Genomic DNA, 20,080 nt, shown 5'->3' on the forward strand with positions numbered 1-20,080 from the left:
CGAACAAGCTGCTCTATCCTGCAGCATGCAACATCAAGTCAAAGGCTTTGGACCCAGCAGCCAGTTTTAATAGGAAAACACAGCCGAGAACTGCGCTTCATACCTTCACATTTCCCTTGTGGATACTTGATAAGCACAAATGACCTGATAGTTAGGATTTGCTCTAAAATAAACAAAGTGGGAGAGCCCCAGAGAGCAGCCGAGCCCCAGGTTAGCAGTTCTGAAAGCCAGGATTCGTCACATGGGAGTTCAGCAGATTCTTGTCTCTACCTTTTATGCCTGAGTACATCCATAACCTTCTGTCTACTTCTCTTACCAACTGTCAATGCAGTTTACTGTGACAACAAAGATGCCCTGAGATGAAGGCGGACTTCCATTCGATAAACAGCCACTCACAATTGTAACAAGACAACAGGGTCTTTGTTTTGAAGAGCTCCACTCTCTCAAATCAGAGCCTGGTAAACTTCCAGTTTGTAAAAGAAAGAACCCCAGAGGAGCACAGCTCTCGGGAGCGCTGGAGCACGGCTGTCTGTGAAGTCTGACGGGGAGGTCCTCTCGGCTTTCCACTGGGGTCTCCTGCACACCTCGGAGACAGGGCTCTTGGCTGTCCCCAGAGATGGCAGACACAGGAGCCCAAGCACACAGCCTTCCTGGAGGCCTCACTCTCTTCACTGTCCTCCGGTCAGGACTGCAATGCCTAAAGGCGCATGGGCCAGTCCCGAGCCCTCTGGAGGAAGCCATAGGCGGAGGCCAAGGCAGGACATCATGGCTCCAGATCAGGGCTGACAGTGACAGGAGCACAGTACTCCCTAGAAGGAGACGGCCACCTGCCTGATCCCACTAGAGTGCTTGGGGCCTCCCTCAGGCCCAGTGGCCAAGGTCTCTGCACTGGGCTTTTCATTTCCCTTCTCTAGGGGTGAATCAAGACAGCAGCCCATCCACTGCCCTAACAATGTCTGGTTGTTCACACAAAGGCATTCCTTAGTCACATAAAAGCATGCATCTAAGCTAGCAAATGACTTCCATCTGGTCCTTTGATTTTAAAGGAACAGCCAACAGGAAGATTACCTACCCATTGTACAACTTGTAAATGGTCTAAGCAGGTTATGGTGCTGTTCCTCTGGCTGGCGAGCACACACACAGGTGCTCTATCCCAGCAGCACAACGCTTCAGGGTCTGCTCTGCTGTGACCAGCAGTGCTCCGGAAACACTGTAGGACATGCTAGCTACGTCTTCTGCTGGCAAAGGATCCTGCAGGCCAACAGCTCTGGGAAGGCCTACCCTGTCCTGTGTGGCTCCTGTTTTTGCTCCTCTCAGCATCCCCTCTGGCTCACTAGCTTTGGGGGAGAAACTTACAGTCACAAATAAAATAACATCTAGTACATTTACACCATGAAATAGTACTCAGCAATAAGGGTTAACTATTGATACATGAAAAAATTAGGTGGATCCTGAGCTCACCATGTGGAATGAAAGAAAGCAAAACAAAATCAAGAGAGACCAGCAGACAGAAAGGCCGAGCTCCAGAGGTCACAGATGTGCCTACCTGCATCATGTCCCAAACAGGGCGACCTCACAGATTACGGAAGAGTGCAGTGGCGTGCAGGATAGAGATAGCAAGGGGGAGGGCAAGGTGGAGGGTGACGGGTCGGCCCAGAAAGCAGTGACAGGAGACTGCTGTGGCACTGGCACAGTTCTCTGTACTAACTGTGATGAAGTGACATTGAGCTTCATTCATATATCACACCAATGCCAGTGTCCTGCTTTTGTTAGTGTGCAACCGTTACACAACATTTAACTGTCAGAGGAGGTGGTACTGTGGCCCAGGGGGTTAAACGCCGGCATGCAGCACTGGCATCCCAGGTCTTTGGCTTCCAAGGCAGCGCCAGGCTAACACTTGCTCCTGGGAGACAGCAGGGCGGCCTGAGTGCCAGGGCCCGGCCGCTCTTGGGAGAGGGCACGGCAGAATTCTATCTTCTGGCTTTGTCCTTGCCCAGTCCTGGCTGCCGTTGACATTTGGGAAGTGAAGCAGTGGATGGAAGATATATCATTAACCTCTTCCTACCTTTCAAATAAATAAACCTTTATTTATTTTAAAGATATAATTATTGGGAATGGGAACATGGGAGCTCTCTACATTTCTGCAGCTCCATAGCTATCCATCTGTAACATTCCATTTTTTTTAAATTCTGAAAGTTTTCTTAAGCAGAGAAACACACAAACAAAACACTGGATCATGTGCATGTAAAAGACATACCTGAAAAGTTAGAGAACAGTCTTGTGTAGGAAGAGAATCTGTTCTTGAGCAGCCACTGCTGTGTTTCCTGGGGCGTAGCAGAAGGCTGAATTTGCTATCAACAAGGAAAATGAACACAAAGAGAAGAGATAATTCAAGCTTGCAGAAAAGAACCCAAGTTCCTGGAGTGTTATTGGGAACATTTAAATACACCACAGAAAGCCCAAGGCTTGCCAAAGCACTCCAGAGGAATGTGTGACTGCAGGGACCTGAACCCTGGTCAGGAGCCAGGCAACCCCACACAGCTGGGGAACAGACCTACCTCAGTGGTGGCCTGGGAAGCGCCATCTCCCTGATGATTCGGCGATGAAGAATTGCTGCAGAGAGAGGAAAAGGAAGCGCTGACACACGCTGCTTCTAGAACCCGCGCCGCCGAGAGCTGCTACACTAGATTCACTGAGTGGGCGCCACTTGGGGAATTACAATGAGCCTGACACTGATGTACTGGTTCTCACCCTGATGGCTGCTTTCCCCACCCCGACTTCCAATAAGGCAGCACTAACAGGGAGCTTTGTGGGTTTGCAACAAGAGCAGGCGCTGCAGGCTAGACTGTGGAAGCTACGACAAGGGTCAAACACAGATCCTGTCTCAATTTGGACCTCTGCACTCACTGCAGCCAAAAATTCAAAATTCTGTGAACAAATTACCTCTGAAGGTGTGAGAAAAATAGACAGTCACGTATTTTAGTTAGGAAAAACATTTAAAAAATATATAGATACTACAAACAACTGAAAAAGCTGTCCACCCCCTCCCCCCCAAAAAAATCGGGAAAATACTGAGTTACAACAGAATGATTCTAAGTAAAACTATATGATGAACATATATCCATGAGTAAAAAGGGCAAAAGGAAGAGAACAGAACAAAGCAGCTCAAACCACTGCCTCTGTGTCTCAAGGCAGAATGGCAGAGTGGTAGCTCTGTGGAGCCCCCGGCCCCGCAGCCATCTACGCCCACTGCTCTGCGGGCTCCAGCTCTTCTCCCTCCAGGGGATGACTCCTGCACAGCAAAAGCAGCAGGCTCTCAGGAACCCCCAGGCGACTCGCAAAAATGGGAGTGCAGGGTGTGCCTCTAGGGCTGTGCACACCCTCTGACAGCACTCCGGTGCCCCGGTCTCTCCCGTGTCTGTCCACAAATAACCACAGCGCACAGGCGAATGAGCCGCCTCATCGGTGCACTCGGCTCGCTCAGGCCTCGTCAGCATGACAAGAGTGGGGATAGAAACTGACACCTTGTCCTTTGTGGTCTCAGCGTTCGCGATTTTCCTCACCAACAAGAAAGTTCCCCAAACCAGGGAACCTTTGATCCAAAGGGACTCTGTGTTAACATGCCACAAAGCCCCAGGACAGAAAGTCCCACAGACACTTGCTCAGCCACACAACAGTTCTGGCCTGAGCTCCCTGGGTGCCTGGCCAACGGTGGCCAAGTCCTCCAGCCCTGCTTCTGAAACTGGGATGTCTTTAGAAACTGGAAGAACTTCCTTTATTCTAAAGAATCAAGAGAAAAAAAAAAAAGTACGTTGGCAGGGAAAAAAGGGCAGAAAATAAAGGTAAACATTATACAAATGTCCATGGTGATAGATGCATTTTTAAAAAGATTTATGTATTTTTATTGGAAAGTCAGATTTACTGAGAGGGAGCAACAGAGAAAGATTTTCTGTCCGCTGATTCACTCTCCAAGTAGTCACAATGGCCAGAGCTGAGCTGATCCAAAGCCAGGAGCCAGGAGCTTCTTCCAGGTTTCCCATGCAGGTGCAGGGTCCCAAGGCCTTGGAGCATTCTCTATCAGGGAGCTGGATGGGAAGTGTGGCAGCTGGCTCTCATAAGGATCCCGGTGCATGCAAGGCAAAGACTTTAGCCACTAGGTTAATGCATTGGGCCTGATAGCTGCATTAATGGACCCAAGTCATAGCTTCTCCACAGCAAATTCCTCTGTCCTTGTCCCTGTAGCAAGCCCAGCAATCCTGTCCATAGCCTCCTGCACAGTATATACTGGCGCCCTCTCCTACAATTTTGCCAAAGGTGGTACACGTGAGGCTCCTAGGCTGGCAAGTGCAGCAATGGCAGGGCCTGTCGTTGCAGAGCTCCTGCAGGGCCTTCTAGAGACATAAACCGTTAAAAAAAAACAAAGAAACAAAAAATGTACGTGTTTGGTGGCCAGCACTGTTGTCTAACAAGCTACTACTTGCGATGCTGGCAGTCCACTTGGGCTCCAGTTTAAGTCCTGCCTGGCTGCTCCACTTCTGATCCTGTTCCCTACTCATGTGCCTGGGAAGACAACAGAGGATGGAGGGTGCTGAGCACCAACGAGCTGCAGGCACAGCACACACCAGTACCTGTCCGGGACACTGCACGTGGTCTGTGAGGAGGTGAACGTGGGCGCCGGGGAAGGGCTGTTATTCACATAGGCTGTAGGGGCATCGGGCCACGGAGAACACTAAGAACAGAAACAGCAGTCAGCGAATCACATGCTTTTAAGACGTGTCCAGCAAGTACTTCTCTCACTCACTCTCTAGTCTGGCCAAATGCAAGAGACTAAAACACAAGACCCCTGACGCCTGGCAAGCCCCCTCAGCCACATGTCAGACTTATTTCTGTGCATCAAGGGAAAAATGTTACCTGCGCTGTGCTTCTAGACACTGATTAATCTGAGAGAAGACCTGAAGTGATGACAGCAGCACAAATTTACAAAGGCATTTGCAACACACAGTTACGGCTAGCTTTCTCTCGAGAACCTTCACCTCTCCTTTATCAGTTCCCCAACAAGCTCCCGAGGGTTAGGAACAGTGGAGACAAGAAAGGACTGGTAAGCAGCAGCTGACATCACAGGGTGCCCTGTCTCACCCATCTGCTTCCTTGATACTCGTAAAGAGGAGCAAAACCCAAGCGAGCCCACCAGGCCAGCGCACAGGACAGATGTGACTCTGCCACCACCCTGGCCCGAGTCTAACTAAGGACACAGGGATACTTGGAAGGGAGCTGGTAAATTTCAATATTTTTAGCCCTAGACAAAACTCTGAGCACAGATAAAGAAAAGATAGAACAACACACAATTCTCATTAGGAGAGTTGATAAAGCCCAAGTCAAAACATGATGAGCAGGTTACGAGATCTGGTCTCCCTCAAGCGGAAGTCTTCAAACATGAGGGATGGAGAAAGCTGCCTCCTCCTACAGATGTTGTTTCTGAAACTAATCTGGTCCTCAATGACCCTTCTCCCATCGCCCACAGACAGTCCAGCTGGTCATAACCCTGGGGTATATGACTCTCAAAGTCAGGAAAATTGCACCATAACAGATTTCAAGAAAAAGTGTGACTCGAAGACCAAAAAGATCTTTCTCTTAGGAGGTGGTCTTCAATTTGCTTTCAGAGTGACTCGGGCTGCCCAACACACAGCAGGTGCATACTCGTCATTAATCAACAAAAGCTCATCAGTGGCACCTCAAGATGTGAATGACACTGCTCAAAGAAAAGTGTATCTAGCCTCTCTCATATTCAGGTTGCAGCCTGTGTCATCACAGTTAAAATAACTACACACAGGTTCATGTGAAATTTTTAAACTTCTACTTATTTCACTGGTATGGTGCAGTAAGTTAAGCTGCCCCTTGCAATGCCAGTCACAGTTCCTCTGCTCCTGATGCGGCATCCTGCTGGAAAACTCACCTGCCTCATCAGCAAGTTTTACATTTATGATGAAAATTCAGGTGTAAATTCGAGAATGTGTCAGAAAATAGTTCCTTTCTCAAAATAGCTGGGCAGGGAAATGTGAGGACACAGTGTGAGGGAGCTAAGCAGCAGGCAATCTGAAGGCAGAATCAGAATACTGCCAGTAGTTACAGGAGCTCTGAGCCCTGTCTGACTGCCATCAAAAACATAAGGAAAAGAGAAACAGATCAAGGCAGGACAAGGAAACAGCAATCAGGTAGACATCTGGTGCAGCAGTTAGAACCACACTTGGGAGGATGAGAGACAAGAGCATCCTGTGCCTGGAATCTCTGGGTTCAAATCCCAGTTCCCTGCAGACACATCTTAGAAGGCAGCAAGTGGCACCCTAAAGTACTCGAGTCTGCTACCCACATGGAAGACCCAGACTGAGCTCCTGGCTTCAGGCGGGCCCAGGCCCAGCTGCTGTGGGCATTTGGGGTGGCCAGTGCATGAAAGATCTCGGTCTCTCTAAGAAACAGACAGAAAATCAATCACAGAAATAGCACTTTCTAACTAGTCAGTTACATACACACCCCCTCACAACTGGAAAATATGGCCTTATGACACCATTTCAACAGTTAGCCTTCCAAACAGAAAGCTAATTGAATAGCTTTCCCCATCTTCATGCATATCATACCAATTTCACTATAAAATTTTCCACAGTGTCAATTCTATTAAAACAATTGCCTTTGTTTTCTATCTTACAGTTTCTCAGCTAATACAATTTGAAGAACTGAAAACCGAATGCGGTGACTATAACAAATCTACTAACTTACAAGTGTCACACACCCTGTCACCTCTACTTCTTAGAAGGGGTTTCCACTATGCCATCCTACCCCAACACAATAACATTGTAATTCAGATTAATACACATATCTGAGTGTTGTAAACTTAATATAAAAAATAATGTTTCTTCAAATTTTCGTTGATTGCTGCCACCTGTTTTTGAGAAAACAAAGCTTCACAAAGCTTCAGGTTAGTATGGCAGAGTAAGACATCAAATTCCCTTAAGGAGAGTCCATCAACACAGAACCAATTTTCATCATGGGCACCCTCTGGCTGTCAAGGTAATGCTGTTAAAAGCAAGCAGCAGTGACGTGTCCTGCTGCCGAACACAGCTGGCCATTCATAACGGCTCCAGCAATTCCTGGCCGGGATCTGCAGTGCCAGGATTCCAGCCAACTGCATGAAGTACCTCCCCAGCTAAGGATGACGACTCAGCATAGGTTGTAAAACCAGGCAGCCCTGATGGGGAGCCCATCAAAGACCAACAGACAGCAAGCCATTTTTGGCAGTCTGAAAACTATAAAATGTTGGCTTTCCTTTGCAGGCATTTGGAAAAAAAAAAAAAAGATGAAAATGCTGCAAACGTCCTTTTCTCATGGATTACTTTGTATCCTGTTTTTTAAAAACAAGGTGAGTCCCACTACCCCTGGAAATATGCTAACAAAGCTAAATGCAGCCCAGTAGCCAGCCGCAGACAGGAAGATGTGAAATCCCAGGCCAGTGGACTGCTGACGTTTTGCATACTTTAGACTTGAGATTGACTCAGAGTTTATCAACAACTTTGCCATTGTATGGTTAGTTATGGCCTATCCCAGGATTTCTTTTACTGTAAAGTATCAAAACCCATTTTTTTGTATTTGCCAAGTCAATTCTATCAGAAGGACAAAGTGATCTGACTTACCCAGAACCTCCCACCCCTCCTATAAGAAGACTGTGGATCCTGGACTAGGAAATCAGAAAATAAAACAAAGTTGGAAGGGTGGAAGTTTGGGAAAAGGAGGTTACAGTGACTTCGACAAACCTGATTTCAATCTACAGCCAAAATAAGGAAAATGCAACATGTGTGTTCCTATGGCACTAGGATGAGAACATTTCCAGTTTCATTACATGAAAAGACAGTTACAGCCTTTTCACTCCATGCTTTAGTACAGACAGGAGGCTCTTGTGGGGTACCTGTCAGTTATTTTTCAGGCTGTATACTTAGACAGGTATAAAAGTGAAAAATCTGGGCAAGCGCTGTTGTATAGTGGATAAAGCTGCTGCTGATTCAGTTTTGGCTGCTCCACTTCCAATCTAGCTCCCTGCTAATGCACCAGGGAAGGCAGCAGGAGGTGGCCCAAGTCACTGTGCCCTTGTGCCCATGTGGGAGAACTGGAAGAGCTCCAGGCTCCCGGTTCTGGATCTATCCAGTTCTGACTGGTTTGGGAAGTGAACCAGAACAAGATTCTCTCTCCTCTCTGTACTTCTGCCTCTCAAATAAATATTAAATTTTCTTTAAAATGGTGAAAAATCCACTTTGCCTCTCACTAGTGCTACATTACAATGATGAGGAGAGCATCACTAATACATCTGGTGACAAAATGCTTTGCAAATGCCTGTTAATGCTGTGTGTTATTTCCTAGCGCTACAGAGGCCATCTACCTTCGCACAACAGAGCAATCCCTGGAGGACTATCTCATGAGAACCCCGTGCTGGGATATGTTCACTTCACTGACCCTGACAGACTCCTATTCCATCCTGACTGCATGGTGGCGGGGGAGCAGGTCTGAGTGCCACGGGAGCGTTACATTGGAAGCAGTAAGTCACAATGCAGGTGCCAAGAGGAAACACTAACGCAGTCAAAGACTCCTTCTGGAACCCGTGCTGCCCAACAGGCTTCTAGAAGCGCAGACACACACTCTTATGCCTCACGCAGGAAGTCTGACAAAGTATTGCACATGGGAATGGCAAGCTCACTGCCGCCATTTCTCCAAGTGGCCCCAGGTTCTCATCAGATATACACACGAGAAAGCAAAATACCTTCTCTAATTACACAGAGACAACTATTTTACTGTATAAAGTACTCTCAACTGATGTCAGTGCTCATTTAGGAGGTGTGTGTGCAAAGGAGAGAGGGGATGGGGTAGGGAGACAGGGAGGGAACATACACTTCTGAATGTCTTTTTTTCCCTCCAAAACCACCCAATATGGCCAACAATGTCTTTGTTCTGTTTCCAAGTGTTAGATTTAGGAAATTTTCCTCAGGGAGGAACAAACAGAAAGCAAGAAGTCTAAACAAAAGCAAATTAGATCAAGACATGGACATCAAAAACAATTTTGGCTTTACTTTTCAGTGGAAGTTGGTCCTATATCTAACACTGCACAAGGTTTCTTGCACAATGAAAAGAGAAGCAGAAGTCCCTTACACTGCCTCGCTTTGCCAGAGAATCACCGTAGTCTGCTGGCAAAGTCCGCTTGCTGGACTTTTTCTGCTCATGTTCAACTGCATCTTCAATTATAGGCTCAAGCCTCATCTGGACAAACACCAAAGATTGGGATCAATGTCTTTTCATTATACAAAGAAAGATCTAATACCCTGTTCATGTCTCTGCAGTCCAATTAAACACATGTATGACTAATGGGAATCAAAATTAAAGAAAATGCAAAACCCCAGCAGTGACAAAGATTGGACATTCTAAGCCCCAACTTAATTTCTTGCCAACTTCGATTTTTAAGGTCTATTTTTGAGACCTGATTGGGATTTCAACATCTTCATTCAAGCTCCCACCCAGGAAACTAAGCTATTAAAATCCCCAAATTTAAATAAAATATTCTCCCCCAGAATTTCACAAGGAATCTCAACAGTCTACCACCCAATCTTCCCCAACCCACTGGTAGAGAAACTCATCTTTGGACAGAGTGCCAAGATGCAAAGCTCTGCTTCTCTCCCAAAGCCCAGCCTGGTCACTGTACCTCGGTGAGGATTGTGGTATCATACGACGGCTGATACTTTTCTTTCTCATGAGCTGTTCTCTTCTCCATCTTCTCCCGGTCAGTTTTTTGCTTCCTGTCTGCACCTTTAGGCTTCAAAACAAAAGAGATTACTCCATCCATCAGGACACAAAGCAGCGTTACAGGTGACACAGTCTTAGGGAGTGACTGCATGCTGCCCCTCTTACCTTGAAAACTTTGATTTGGCAGCTAGCTGAGTGTAGGTGATCTGTGTACTCCCCATTCTCATTCTGCTTGAAGGTGTCTACCTGGATTCTAAAAGGCACTCCCTTCTCCCCTCCATGCTTCCGTGGAGTGAATTCTGTGCTGATGCAGTGTACCTACAAAACAAAGGCACTGAAATGACTTCCAAGAGCTTCCACTAAGCACTTCTCTATCTGTGCTGTCACCACTATAAATGTAAGGTCCTCTGAAATTGAATTCCCACACACTGGCCAAATTCTCTCGTGGATTCCCCCAATAGTTTTTAGTGCACACCTTTCTTCCCCCTCAGACATCCAGTCCTTTCTGAACTTTCTGAGAATGAGCTCCTCCCCACCACGACGCTGCTCCTCGACTGCAGTGCAGGGGGCTCCTTGGGAAGTCCTCGACCTCACTCCACGCTGCATGCTGCTCGGGCGCAACAACTCTTACCTCATCACCCAGAGCGTCTGCTATGGGCCCCGCCCCTGCACCTGCTCTAAGCCGCCAGCTGTTTTAGGACTCTTCCTAATAACTCCCGAGTCCCCCTCCTACCCGTGTGCATCTAACCGCCCAGGTGTGCCTTCAGAGTCCACTCTGCATTCTGGGAGAGTGCTTACCCTCCACCACTTCCACCCTGTTCTCCAACACTGTCACAGAACCAGACCAAGTGAAGAGCAGTGACGGGGCATCTCTCTCTCTCTCTCTCTCTCTCTCTCTCTCTCTCTCTCTCTCTCTCTCTCTCTCTCTCACACACACACACACACACACACACACACACACACACACACACACACACACACACACACACACACACACACACACACACACACACACACACACACACACACCACCCCCCCCCCCCCCCCCCCCCCCTGTTTAGATGACCTGCAGTGTGAAAACTTAGACTTTTGCAATATGACCTGGAGATTCAGGCCGGGGCTTCTATCACTCTCATTTGCTATAGAACTAGTTACCCTGATGGACAGACACAACATCAGGGAAAAGAGGGACTAATATTAAACCATGTTCCAGTGACTATTAACTAAAACTAAGAATCTGATAGATCTTAAAACACAAAAATACTAATGATCCACCATTGCTCATGCAAATAAGTCAGTGTATTTGGGCTGGTCAGAAATGAGCTGTTTTCCTTTGCTATATATAAAGATTACCTATTCAAAAAGCAGAACATTTTGGTATTATATATTTTTAAATATTTAATAATATTTTAGTATGTCATGTCAATGACAAGGATGCCCACACCCGGTGTCAGAGTGCCCAGGCTGCAGTCCTGGTCGTCTCGGATTCCAGTCTCCTACTCAAGTGGACCAGGCAGTAGCAGTGACGGCTTAACTAGCCCCTGCCAACCACGTCAAAGACTTGGTTTCTGACTTCGACCTGTTGGAGCCCAGGTGTTGCGAATACGTGGTGTGTGTACACTCACATGTACACCTTTAAAAACAAATAAAAAGATACAAGAAAGAAACACGAAAGCTAAAATATTTTTTAACCCAATCGCATCCTTTTAAATGGAAGGTTCTATTTAAGAGCAACATAGCTCAGGAAAATATGTGCTTTGATTATTATGACTATCAATGATAAAAAGTAACATTTGGGTAACATTTACATAACACAGAATGAACTTCTAAGTCTAGCTATCAGATGACAGATTTAGGCTACACCGCTCTAACTGTGCCAAAGAGAATAAACACAATACCCTCCAGTTTATAAAAAAGCACGTTTACAAACTGGTACCATGTTTCCAGAACTGTCTCCCACCATGGCCTTGTAAACAGCTGGGTTAGGGAAGTTTCTCATAATGAAGTAAAAATCCAAACCTGAATGAAAGCAGATGTGCGTTTTGCAGGGTCCCACAGAAATTCAACCGCATTTAACTGACTCGGATTTGTCCTGGTGTCAATTATTCCCACAGACATCGGAATATCTGTTTTTAAAAAAGAAATTATTAAGTAAAAACATATCTAACTTATATAAAGTAGTGACAGCTATTATGTTCTAAGGAAATAAACATTCCCGCATTACGCTTTTGCCTTCAATGTGCTCCACAAGCACCTGTTCTTCGATGACAAACCCACTGAACCAGCATCAGTTTCTCTTCCCACGGTTCATGTTTTAGAAAGACTATGATGGACGGTACCCACAGAACTAAATGGTTAGAGAAAACCTCTAATTCTTGGGTGCAGGTTGAGTTTTATTAAACTACACAGTCCCATAGGAGCCTCCAACACCCAAACATTCTCCACAGAATTAGTCACACAAGCACAGGTGGAGCCCCCGCCGCCCCGGCCCCGTGCACCCTGCCCGTGGCCAGTACCTAAGTCGAGCAGCCTGTCTCCTGGGCGATTCCACTTCCAGCCTTCGAGCTGCTGATGCTCTGTGTACTGCAGCCGTCGGTCATGGAACACAACCCGTATGATGCTCTGCGGAGCAAGCGGGGGAGACGAGTACCTTCAATGACTCCCAAGAAAATGCAGGAGCACTATTTCCCACCCGTGAATCCACAGTTAAAGAACACTAACTACACATTCCATAACTCAACCTCTCTGTTCTTCAGTAACTGGATAAGGGCAGAGTTATTTGACAGAGAAATTCAAAATAAAATGGTTACGTAGATTTAATGCTTTCACATTGTAGCTCGAAATTGAGAGATGCTTATAAAAAGAATGAGTAAAATTTACATTTCTAGGAGGAAAATGCCAGATGCAAAATAATTTTTCAAAGATTTTATTTATTTACTTGAAAGAAAGGCTGACAAAGAGAAACAGAGATTCTTCCATCTGCTGGCTTGCATTCCAAAGAGCTGCAACGGCCAGGACCAGGCTGAAGCTGGGAACTGAAGGGAGGATCCTTACCTTTACCAATTTTCCACTAATCTCAGGCATATCGCCCATTTTCCGATTATCCAGCATCCGAATTTCATAAGACTGACCTATTTGAAGAAACTGAATATCAGAATCAATCCACACATATACATAACTGTGTGACCCCATAAAACAGTGCGTTATTGCACAGCAACTCCGTGTCAAATGATTACTCTGCTAGAAAAGGAAACGCAGGTAACCTGAGCCCTTCTTACACCGTTGCGGGAGGCTCTGCTGCTTCAATTTGCATCTCTTACGCTCAGACGAATTTATTATCTGACACTAATTTTTGTAACAGTTCTTGTAGCTCCTGGATTCATGTCAGCTCAGCCCTGGCCATTAGGACCATTTGAGAAGTGAACCAGTGTACATAAGATCTCGTTCTGTTTCTCCTCTCTCTCTAAATCTGTCTTTCAAATAAAAATAAATAAACCATTAAAACCAAAAAGAGTACTTGCATCAGCTGCACATATACTGAAATTAAAAAAACCAAGCTACTAGTAAAAAATGACAAACTATACATCCACTAAAAACTATTTCTATTCTATCAATAAATAAAGATAGCAAAATTAGGACAAAGAAAAAACATTAGTGAAAAGAATGCTGTTAATATCACATAACACTGAGACTCTGCCTAGCACAACCGCCAGGATCCTGCCTACTCTCTCACTGGGATTACTGGAAAATACAGAGTGAATGATCACAGAGTCAGGACTCAAGAAAGGACTGTTAACAATATAGCTACTAAATACAGAGTATAAAAAGCATACGTATGAGTGAAACTGACACCCTGGGATTTAATTACTGTTTATAGTCCTTGCCTATACTCCTATAGAACACTGGGCTTTCTACTTCTTAACTATTTATTTATCAAAGGATTATGCCTGAATTATAAAATAAATTGGGCCAGTGTTGTGGTATAGTGGGTGAAGTTTCCATCTGTGACAACACTGTCCCCTGAGGATGCCAGTTCATGTCCCTATTCCAGTTCTGACCCAGCTCCCTGCTATCAGTCAGGGAAAAGCAGTCTGGTACAGACTCTGTGCCCAGGTGATGTGAAGGGTTGTCTTTATTAGGGAGCTGTAAAGGTGGGGGGTTTGGGGGACAAAGAAATGTGTCTTATACGTTGCTACAGTGTCACAGGATCTCTTCGACCTTGGTGGATCTGTCCATCACTGTTGGCTGAGGGAGGAGTCACCTCCCAGTGTGGCCTTATCAGCCTCCCTTCTTAGGCTCCTTCTAGCCCAGGCCTCACCCCTCAGCTGGGCCTTACAGGAACCGTGACAACAAGCTCAGTCAAGGAGACCTCAACAGGGAAGTGTTAGGGTTACAGTTCTTAGGCCAAGCCAGCTCAAGGCCTGTGGAGGAAGCACAGCCCTTCCCTGGCGTGACAGCAGTAGCCCAAAGAAGAGCAGGCAGGGAGGTGGGAGTGTGGTAGCAGCCTTTCACACGACTGCCAAGGACAGAAAACTTGTCTCCCCAAGACAGTTACCTTGTGGTCCTCAGAAACTCAAAAATCTCAGGATTAAAGTACACACACATCAAAAAAAGAAACCTCAATGTCTGTCTGTATTTTTTTTTTCCTGGTCAACCTATGGGGGAAACCTATGCACTCAATACAGACTTCAGCCAACTTGCACAAGTGGGTCTTAAGATCTACTGCTCTTGTACTAAAGCACTCTAAATCTTCACTCTTAAGAAATCTGAACTAAAGTTTTACAAAAGTCTTTCAAATTGGGGGGGGGGGGGGACACAACTGCTTATCTGGATAATTCTCCACCTCCAAGCACCAGTATCCCATACGGGCACCAATTTGTGTCCTGGCTGCTCCACTTCCCATCCAGCTCCATTATTGTGGCCTGGGAAAGCAGTGGATGGTCCGAAACCTTGGGATCCTGCACTCACAAGGTAGACCCAGAGAGGACTGCTGTTTTGGCCACTGCAATCAATAGGGGAGTGAATCAGCAAATGGAAAATCTTCAAAGCAAAACAAAAAAAGTTTTCAGTTGGTTTTCCTACTGCAAACTACATCTCTCTCAATGGGTACATGCATTGGTTGAATGAACAACCAGACTTTTATTTCTATTTGTTTGATAACACAGTCAGATATACAGAGAGGAGGAGAGACAGAAAGAAAGAAAGATCTCCGTCCGATGATTCACTCCCCAAGTGAGCGCAACGGCTGGTACTGAGCCGATCTGAAGCCAAGAACCAGAAACCTCTTCCGGGTCTCCCACACGGGCGCAGGGTCCCAAAGCTTTGGGCCATCCTCAACTGCTTTCCCAGGCCACAAGCAGGGAGCTGGATCAGTAGTGGAGCAGCTGGGATCAGAACTGGCACTCATGTAGGAGGATTATCCTGTTGAGTCACTTTGCTAGCCACAAGAACCAATGTTAATCAAAAGAAAATCTACAGTACGAAACAAAACGAAACCAAACTTTTCCTTTTTCATTTAACAGATTCTGTAATCCAATCAGCACGCTACTTCCCAAAGCCAGACTTATTTCCAAAGTGGCTAACTTTGGAACATGGCTACTTAGCGTTCTCAGCCATGTTCTCCGAGCACAATTGGCCCTCCAAATCTAGTCACTGGGGATAGACTAGAGAAGGGCTTTTTCCCCATCTGAGATGTGAGGGATGCAAGCAAGCTCTCATCCACTAGCTGGACTCTGCACCAAATGCATGCACGGGCTGAGACAGGGCTAAGACCAGCGAGAGCCAGGAACTCAAGCCCTGCAGCTGTGACCACCTTCCCTCAAGGTCCACACCACAGGAAGCTAGAAGCAGGGCTTGAAGCAGAGTCAGACTCAGAAGCTGGAGGCAGGGTTCAAAGCTAGCTACCATCAGGCACTCTGGCCCAGGCTGCAGAAGTCCTAACCTCTAAGCAAGAGAGAAGAGTTTATTTCACTGGCTCCGTTAGGCGGTGACCCAACAGCAACAGGGAGCCAGTCTGCAATGTGGCAGGGAGGTAATACCGGAAGTTCCACTCCCTTGCATCAGGACACAGCGCCTGCGCTGCAGGATGAGGTAGTCCATCCAGCCACAGGTCTGCTCTGCAAGAGAGCCAGTGTTGAGACTAAGGCTTCTCACACCCAAGCAAAAGCAGGCAAGCACAAATTTAGCTTCTAAACTGCAAACTTCTACAGTTCAAAAAAATATTTTTTTATAAAAGCAACATTGTAAGAGACCAACATAGCTTAGAAAACTTGATCCAGCTTCCACCTGACAATAGTGAGACTGCACTGAAGTGTCTATCTACAGCGTCAGCGGCCAGTCCTCTTCCCACTAGCTGGGGCAGCGAGTCTTGGGGGAGGTTACGTAACACTGACGCAGGCAGGCAGGCAGGCAGGCAGGCAGGCAGGCAGGCAGGCAGGCAAAGCAAGTCGTTCAGCCCCCAAGGCTACGCCAATCTCCTCCAGATAAATCCTGCTATTGGAGGCAGTTACAGCCTTGTGTCTTCAGACCACCCACAGCATCAGGGGAAGAGCAGAAACACCAACAGGCCTTGGGCTTTATACAGAGAGGACAGGAAGAACCCCGTGAGGAGTGCATTATGTCACTGGATCATCACTCCCAGGGCACCCCACCAGTCCCCCCATCCACAAGGGCCCTGAGGCAGCGTCAGAGACCCTCCATGCTCCCTGCCACCTTTTTCCCCAGCCCCCCCAGACATACCTCTCACCCCTCCTCCCCACCCTGATTGTGCCTGCACTCCCAGTCCCCTCACCTCTGCAGAGAACAGTAAAAATCTAATGATTTTGTTATGAAGAGAATTAATTAATTTGGAAGATGTGGTCTGGGGCCCTGTTCCGAATCTGCTGACTCGAGCACTCCACACAGCACAGGGACCACCTTTTGACAAGCCCCCCCCCGGGGGGGGGGTTCCCACACATGCCACTGGGGAACCACTGCTCTACGAAGGAAAGCTACCGTCGGCAGTCAGTTGTTGGGGTCCGTGCAGTGGATGTGGGGGACACGAAGGTGTGAAAGGGCCGCAAGGAACTTCCCTCTGTTTGGCAGAGCCAGGCGGACATGCAGCTCCACCTTTTTTTGCATGGACTCCGGACCACTCTGTGGAAGAATTCTAATCCATCCAGGCATTGTTTGCTACTGTGAGGTTGGCCTTTTACTCAATGTGAGCTTGGAGGTTAATATCAATGATAAGGTCTTGCAAAAGGGCCTTCTATTATTCCTACTGTCTTGGCTATCCTCATTGACCTTATGCTAATCAAAGGACCTATATTTTGGGTTTCATTCTTTCCTCATTCTTTAGGTTCCCCTTTTCTTTGTGATACAAGATTGAGTTGTAGGATAAGAACTGTAGCAGGAACTTCTATTGTTTTTAGGTAAAACAAATGGCAGAATTATCCTTAGAAATACCCACTTGACCATGAAGTAAAAAGTCTGAGCCAGAGTTTGACTGATTTTGTATAAATAAAGCGGACAGCTTTTGTGTGTTGTCCATTATGATCCTGGAACCTAGTGGTCCCTCTCTCTTTGGGCCTCATCCACGCACCCTTCTCGAGTTCCGAACTCAGCTGGAGCTGGACTCTGGCGGTCGGTCAATATTCTTTGCATTTACCCCTTTCCTCTGGAACTGAAACAGCTCTCAGTAAAATGCTAAGAATTAGCCACCTTTTCCCAGTAGGTAAACACTCGCAATAGATAATACCATGATAAACATTGCCCCAAAGCGCTATTCCATGAATTACAGCAGCCAACCTTGCACACTTGATCACTTTGTTTAGAGTTCACTTACTACAATGTTACATGTACACGAGCCAATGCTCACTGTTACAGGTAACAATAGGCTAGTTCGGATCATTTCACTGAGTGCAGGTCTAAGTCAATGTGAAACAAATTCACTGGAGGAGTCATTCAATTGTTCAACAAGATTGTAAATCTTTCAACAGTCTAAGATAGTTGTAGTTCCATTATTATTACCAGTATGTTCCACAAATTTATTTGAGAGTATATTTATAAGTACACATACCTGGTCTGCATACAGATACACATATTTATAAAAGTACACAAGACATCCAGGGCTCATTAGATGCCCATTTAAAAAAGAACTAGCAGGACTTATTTGGCTAATCTGCATGGAAGGGAAACTCAGGTTATTTTTTTGTCATTAGAAACAGTCTAGTGCCATGCAGTAGTAAGTTAAGCCTGCACCTACAGGGCTGGCAACCCACATGGGCCCCAGTTCCAGTTGTGGGTGTTCCACTTCTGGTCCAGCTCCCTGCTAACGTGCTGGGGAGAGCAGCAGAAGACAGCGCAAATCACTGAGCCCTTGCATCCACATGGGAGACCTGGAAGAAGCTCCAGGCTTTAGACCAGCCGAGCTTCAGCTGTTGTAGCCATCTGGAGAGTGAACTAGCAGATGGAAGATGTTCCTCTGTCTCCCTGTCTCTCCTCCTTTCTCTGTAAACCTGCCTTTCAAATAAAACACAATAAATCCTTACAAAAAACAGAGTAACTTTAGAATACCCTTGCTCCCCATTTGCTTCTCTTTATATCCTAAACAGACTGCCAAACAATTCTTAGATTTTTTCAAATAGGAAACTCATCCCAAAGACCTGAATGCATACCCAAATGCTAAGTGTTAAAAAGAAAGGAAAGTGGGCATGGTGGTGCAGTGGACTAGGCTGCCAATTACAACGCCTGCATCCTCTGTTGGGGTGTTTTCTGTTTGTTTGCTTGTTTGTTTTTTTAAGATTTACTTATTTTTATTGGAAAGGCAGATATACAGAGAGGAGAAGACAGAGGAAGATATTCCATTCAATTCCATCCAATGGTTCACTCCCCAAGGGGTCGCAATGGCTGGAGCTGAGCCAATCTGAAGCCAGGAGCCAGGAGCCTCTTCCAGGTCTCCCATGAGGGTGGCAGGGTTGCAAGGCTTTGGGCTGTCCTCAACTGCTTTCCCAGGCCACAAGCAGGGTGCTGGATGGGAAGTGGAGCTCCTGGGATAAGAACTGGCGACGATAAGGGATCCCAAGGTGTGCTATCACTAGGCCATCATGCTGGGTTCCTCTCTTGGAGCATTATTCGAGTCTTCACTACCTGCTTCTGCTCATGCACCTAGAGCTAGCAAAGGGAGCAGGTGAGTCTTTTTGAGCCCTGCCGCTTACGTGGGAGAGCTACACAGACCTCATGGTTCCAGAGCTCAGCCTGAACTAGCCTTGGCTGTTGTGCGCATGTGGAGAGGAAACCAGTGATCTGTCTCTTTCTCTGCCTTTGAAATAAATTTTATAAAAATAATTAAAAAAGAAGAAGAAGAATCAAATTCTATTTGTAGCAAAATGGCCAGAACCAGAGGACATCATGTTAAAGCATATATGCCAGACTCAAGACAAATGTCACCTGGTCTCCCTTGCAGCAGGAAATAGAAGAGAAGTGTCTGTGTTTATGTGTTGCTGTAAATATGCTGTTTGGCAAACTATGCTTTAAATCTCTGTCAAAAATCAGAATTGCATATAACTATAGTTTTTATGGTTTTCATGACTACTTTAAAATTTATTCTGCATGAAGTTAAGCATCTTTTTATTTGATTATTTTAATAACTTTGCCTATTTTCCTGCTCAACCCCAGACTTGTCATTTCCTATTTAGCTTTTTACTTAGTGAGTATAAAGTCTTTGACCATAAAGTCAGTAGTAGGCTAATCCTCTGCCTGCTGAACTTCTCTCTGGATGTAGAGTTCTTAGTGTCTTGAGTCAGGATCTAAATGGTTGTTTTGTGTGGGTGTTCAACATGCCTGATTTCATCATCTTGGGCTCAATGGGCATTGGACCAATATGGGTGCTAGTTCTACTCCCAGCAACCTTGCTTCACATCCAGCTCCCTGCCTGTGGTCTGGGAAAGCAGTAGAGATTGGTCCAAAGCCTTGGGATCCTGCACCTGCCTGGGAGATGTGGAAGAAGCTCCTGGCTCCTGGCTTCAGATCCACTCAACTCCAGCTATTATGGCCACTTAGGAATTGAAGCAGTGGATGGAGGATCTTTCTGTCTCTCCTTCTCTGCAAATCTAACTTTCAATAAAAAACAAATATCTTAAAAAAAACTTGAAAAAGTTATCTCAAAAAAAATATTCTTCCAAATTTCAGAATATTAGTGACACAATAAATAATACTAGTATATATTATTTATATATTAATGTGTAAATAATACATTACATATCACAAATATATTGATAAAATATTAATAAAAATAAATATCTACAGCTCCTTCTAACAGTTCATACAA

At 45.9% G+C, this 20,080-nt stretch overlaps 1 protein-coding gene across 7 annotated transcripts in view; it reads right to left on the reverse strand.

Moving 5' to 3' along the window:
• The window catches only part of UBP1 (upstream binding protein 1), a 41,704-nt gene that overhangs the window by 6,730 nt on the left and 14,894 nt on the right, over nt 1-20,080 (reverse strand). For 6 of the 7 annotated variants that reach the window (XR_005882014.1, XR_005882016.1, XR_005882013.1 and 3 more), the window contains exons 3-11: nt 12,829-12,905; nt 12,291-12,396; nt 11,794-11,900; nt 9,940-10,092; nt 9,734-9,844; nt 9,187-9,294; nt 4,629-4,729; nt 2,559-2,613; nt 2,258-2,351 (exon numbers count right to left, since the gene is read on the reverse strand). Coding sequence is in view for 3 of the 7 variants with exons in the window: in XM_040964201.1 (XP_040820135.1) it covers nt 2,258-2,351; nt 2,559-2,613; nt 4,629-4,729; nt 9,187-9,294; nt 9,734-9,844; nt 9,940-10,092; nt 11,794-11,900; nt 12,291-12,396; nt 12,829-12,905 (912 nt within the window). In the remaining 4 variants the exon portion in view is untranslated. The remainder of the gene's footprint in view (nt 1-2,257; nt 2,352-2,558; nt 2,614-4,628; nt 4,730-9,186; nt 9,295-9,733; nt 9,845-9,939; nt 10,093-11,793; nt 11,901-12,290; nt 12,397-12,828; nt 12,906-20,080) is intronic. The other variant, XM_040964225.1, reaches the window with a different exon arrangement.

The sequence above is a fragment of the Ochotona curzoniae genome, unplaced genomic scaffold (assembly GCF_017591425.1).
Source record: "Ochotona curzoniae isolate NIBS_2020 unplaced genomic scaffold, NIBS_Ocur_1.0 contig_1302, whole genome shotgun sequence".
NCBI classification, from domain to species: Eukaryota; Metazoa; Chordata; class Mammalia; order Lagomorpha; family Ochotonidae; genus Ochotona; species Ochotona curzoniae.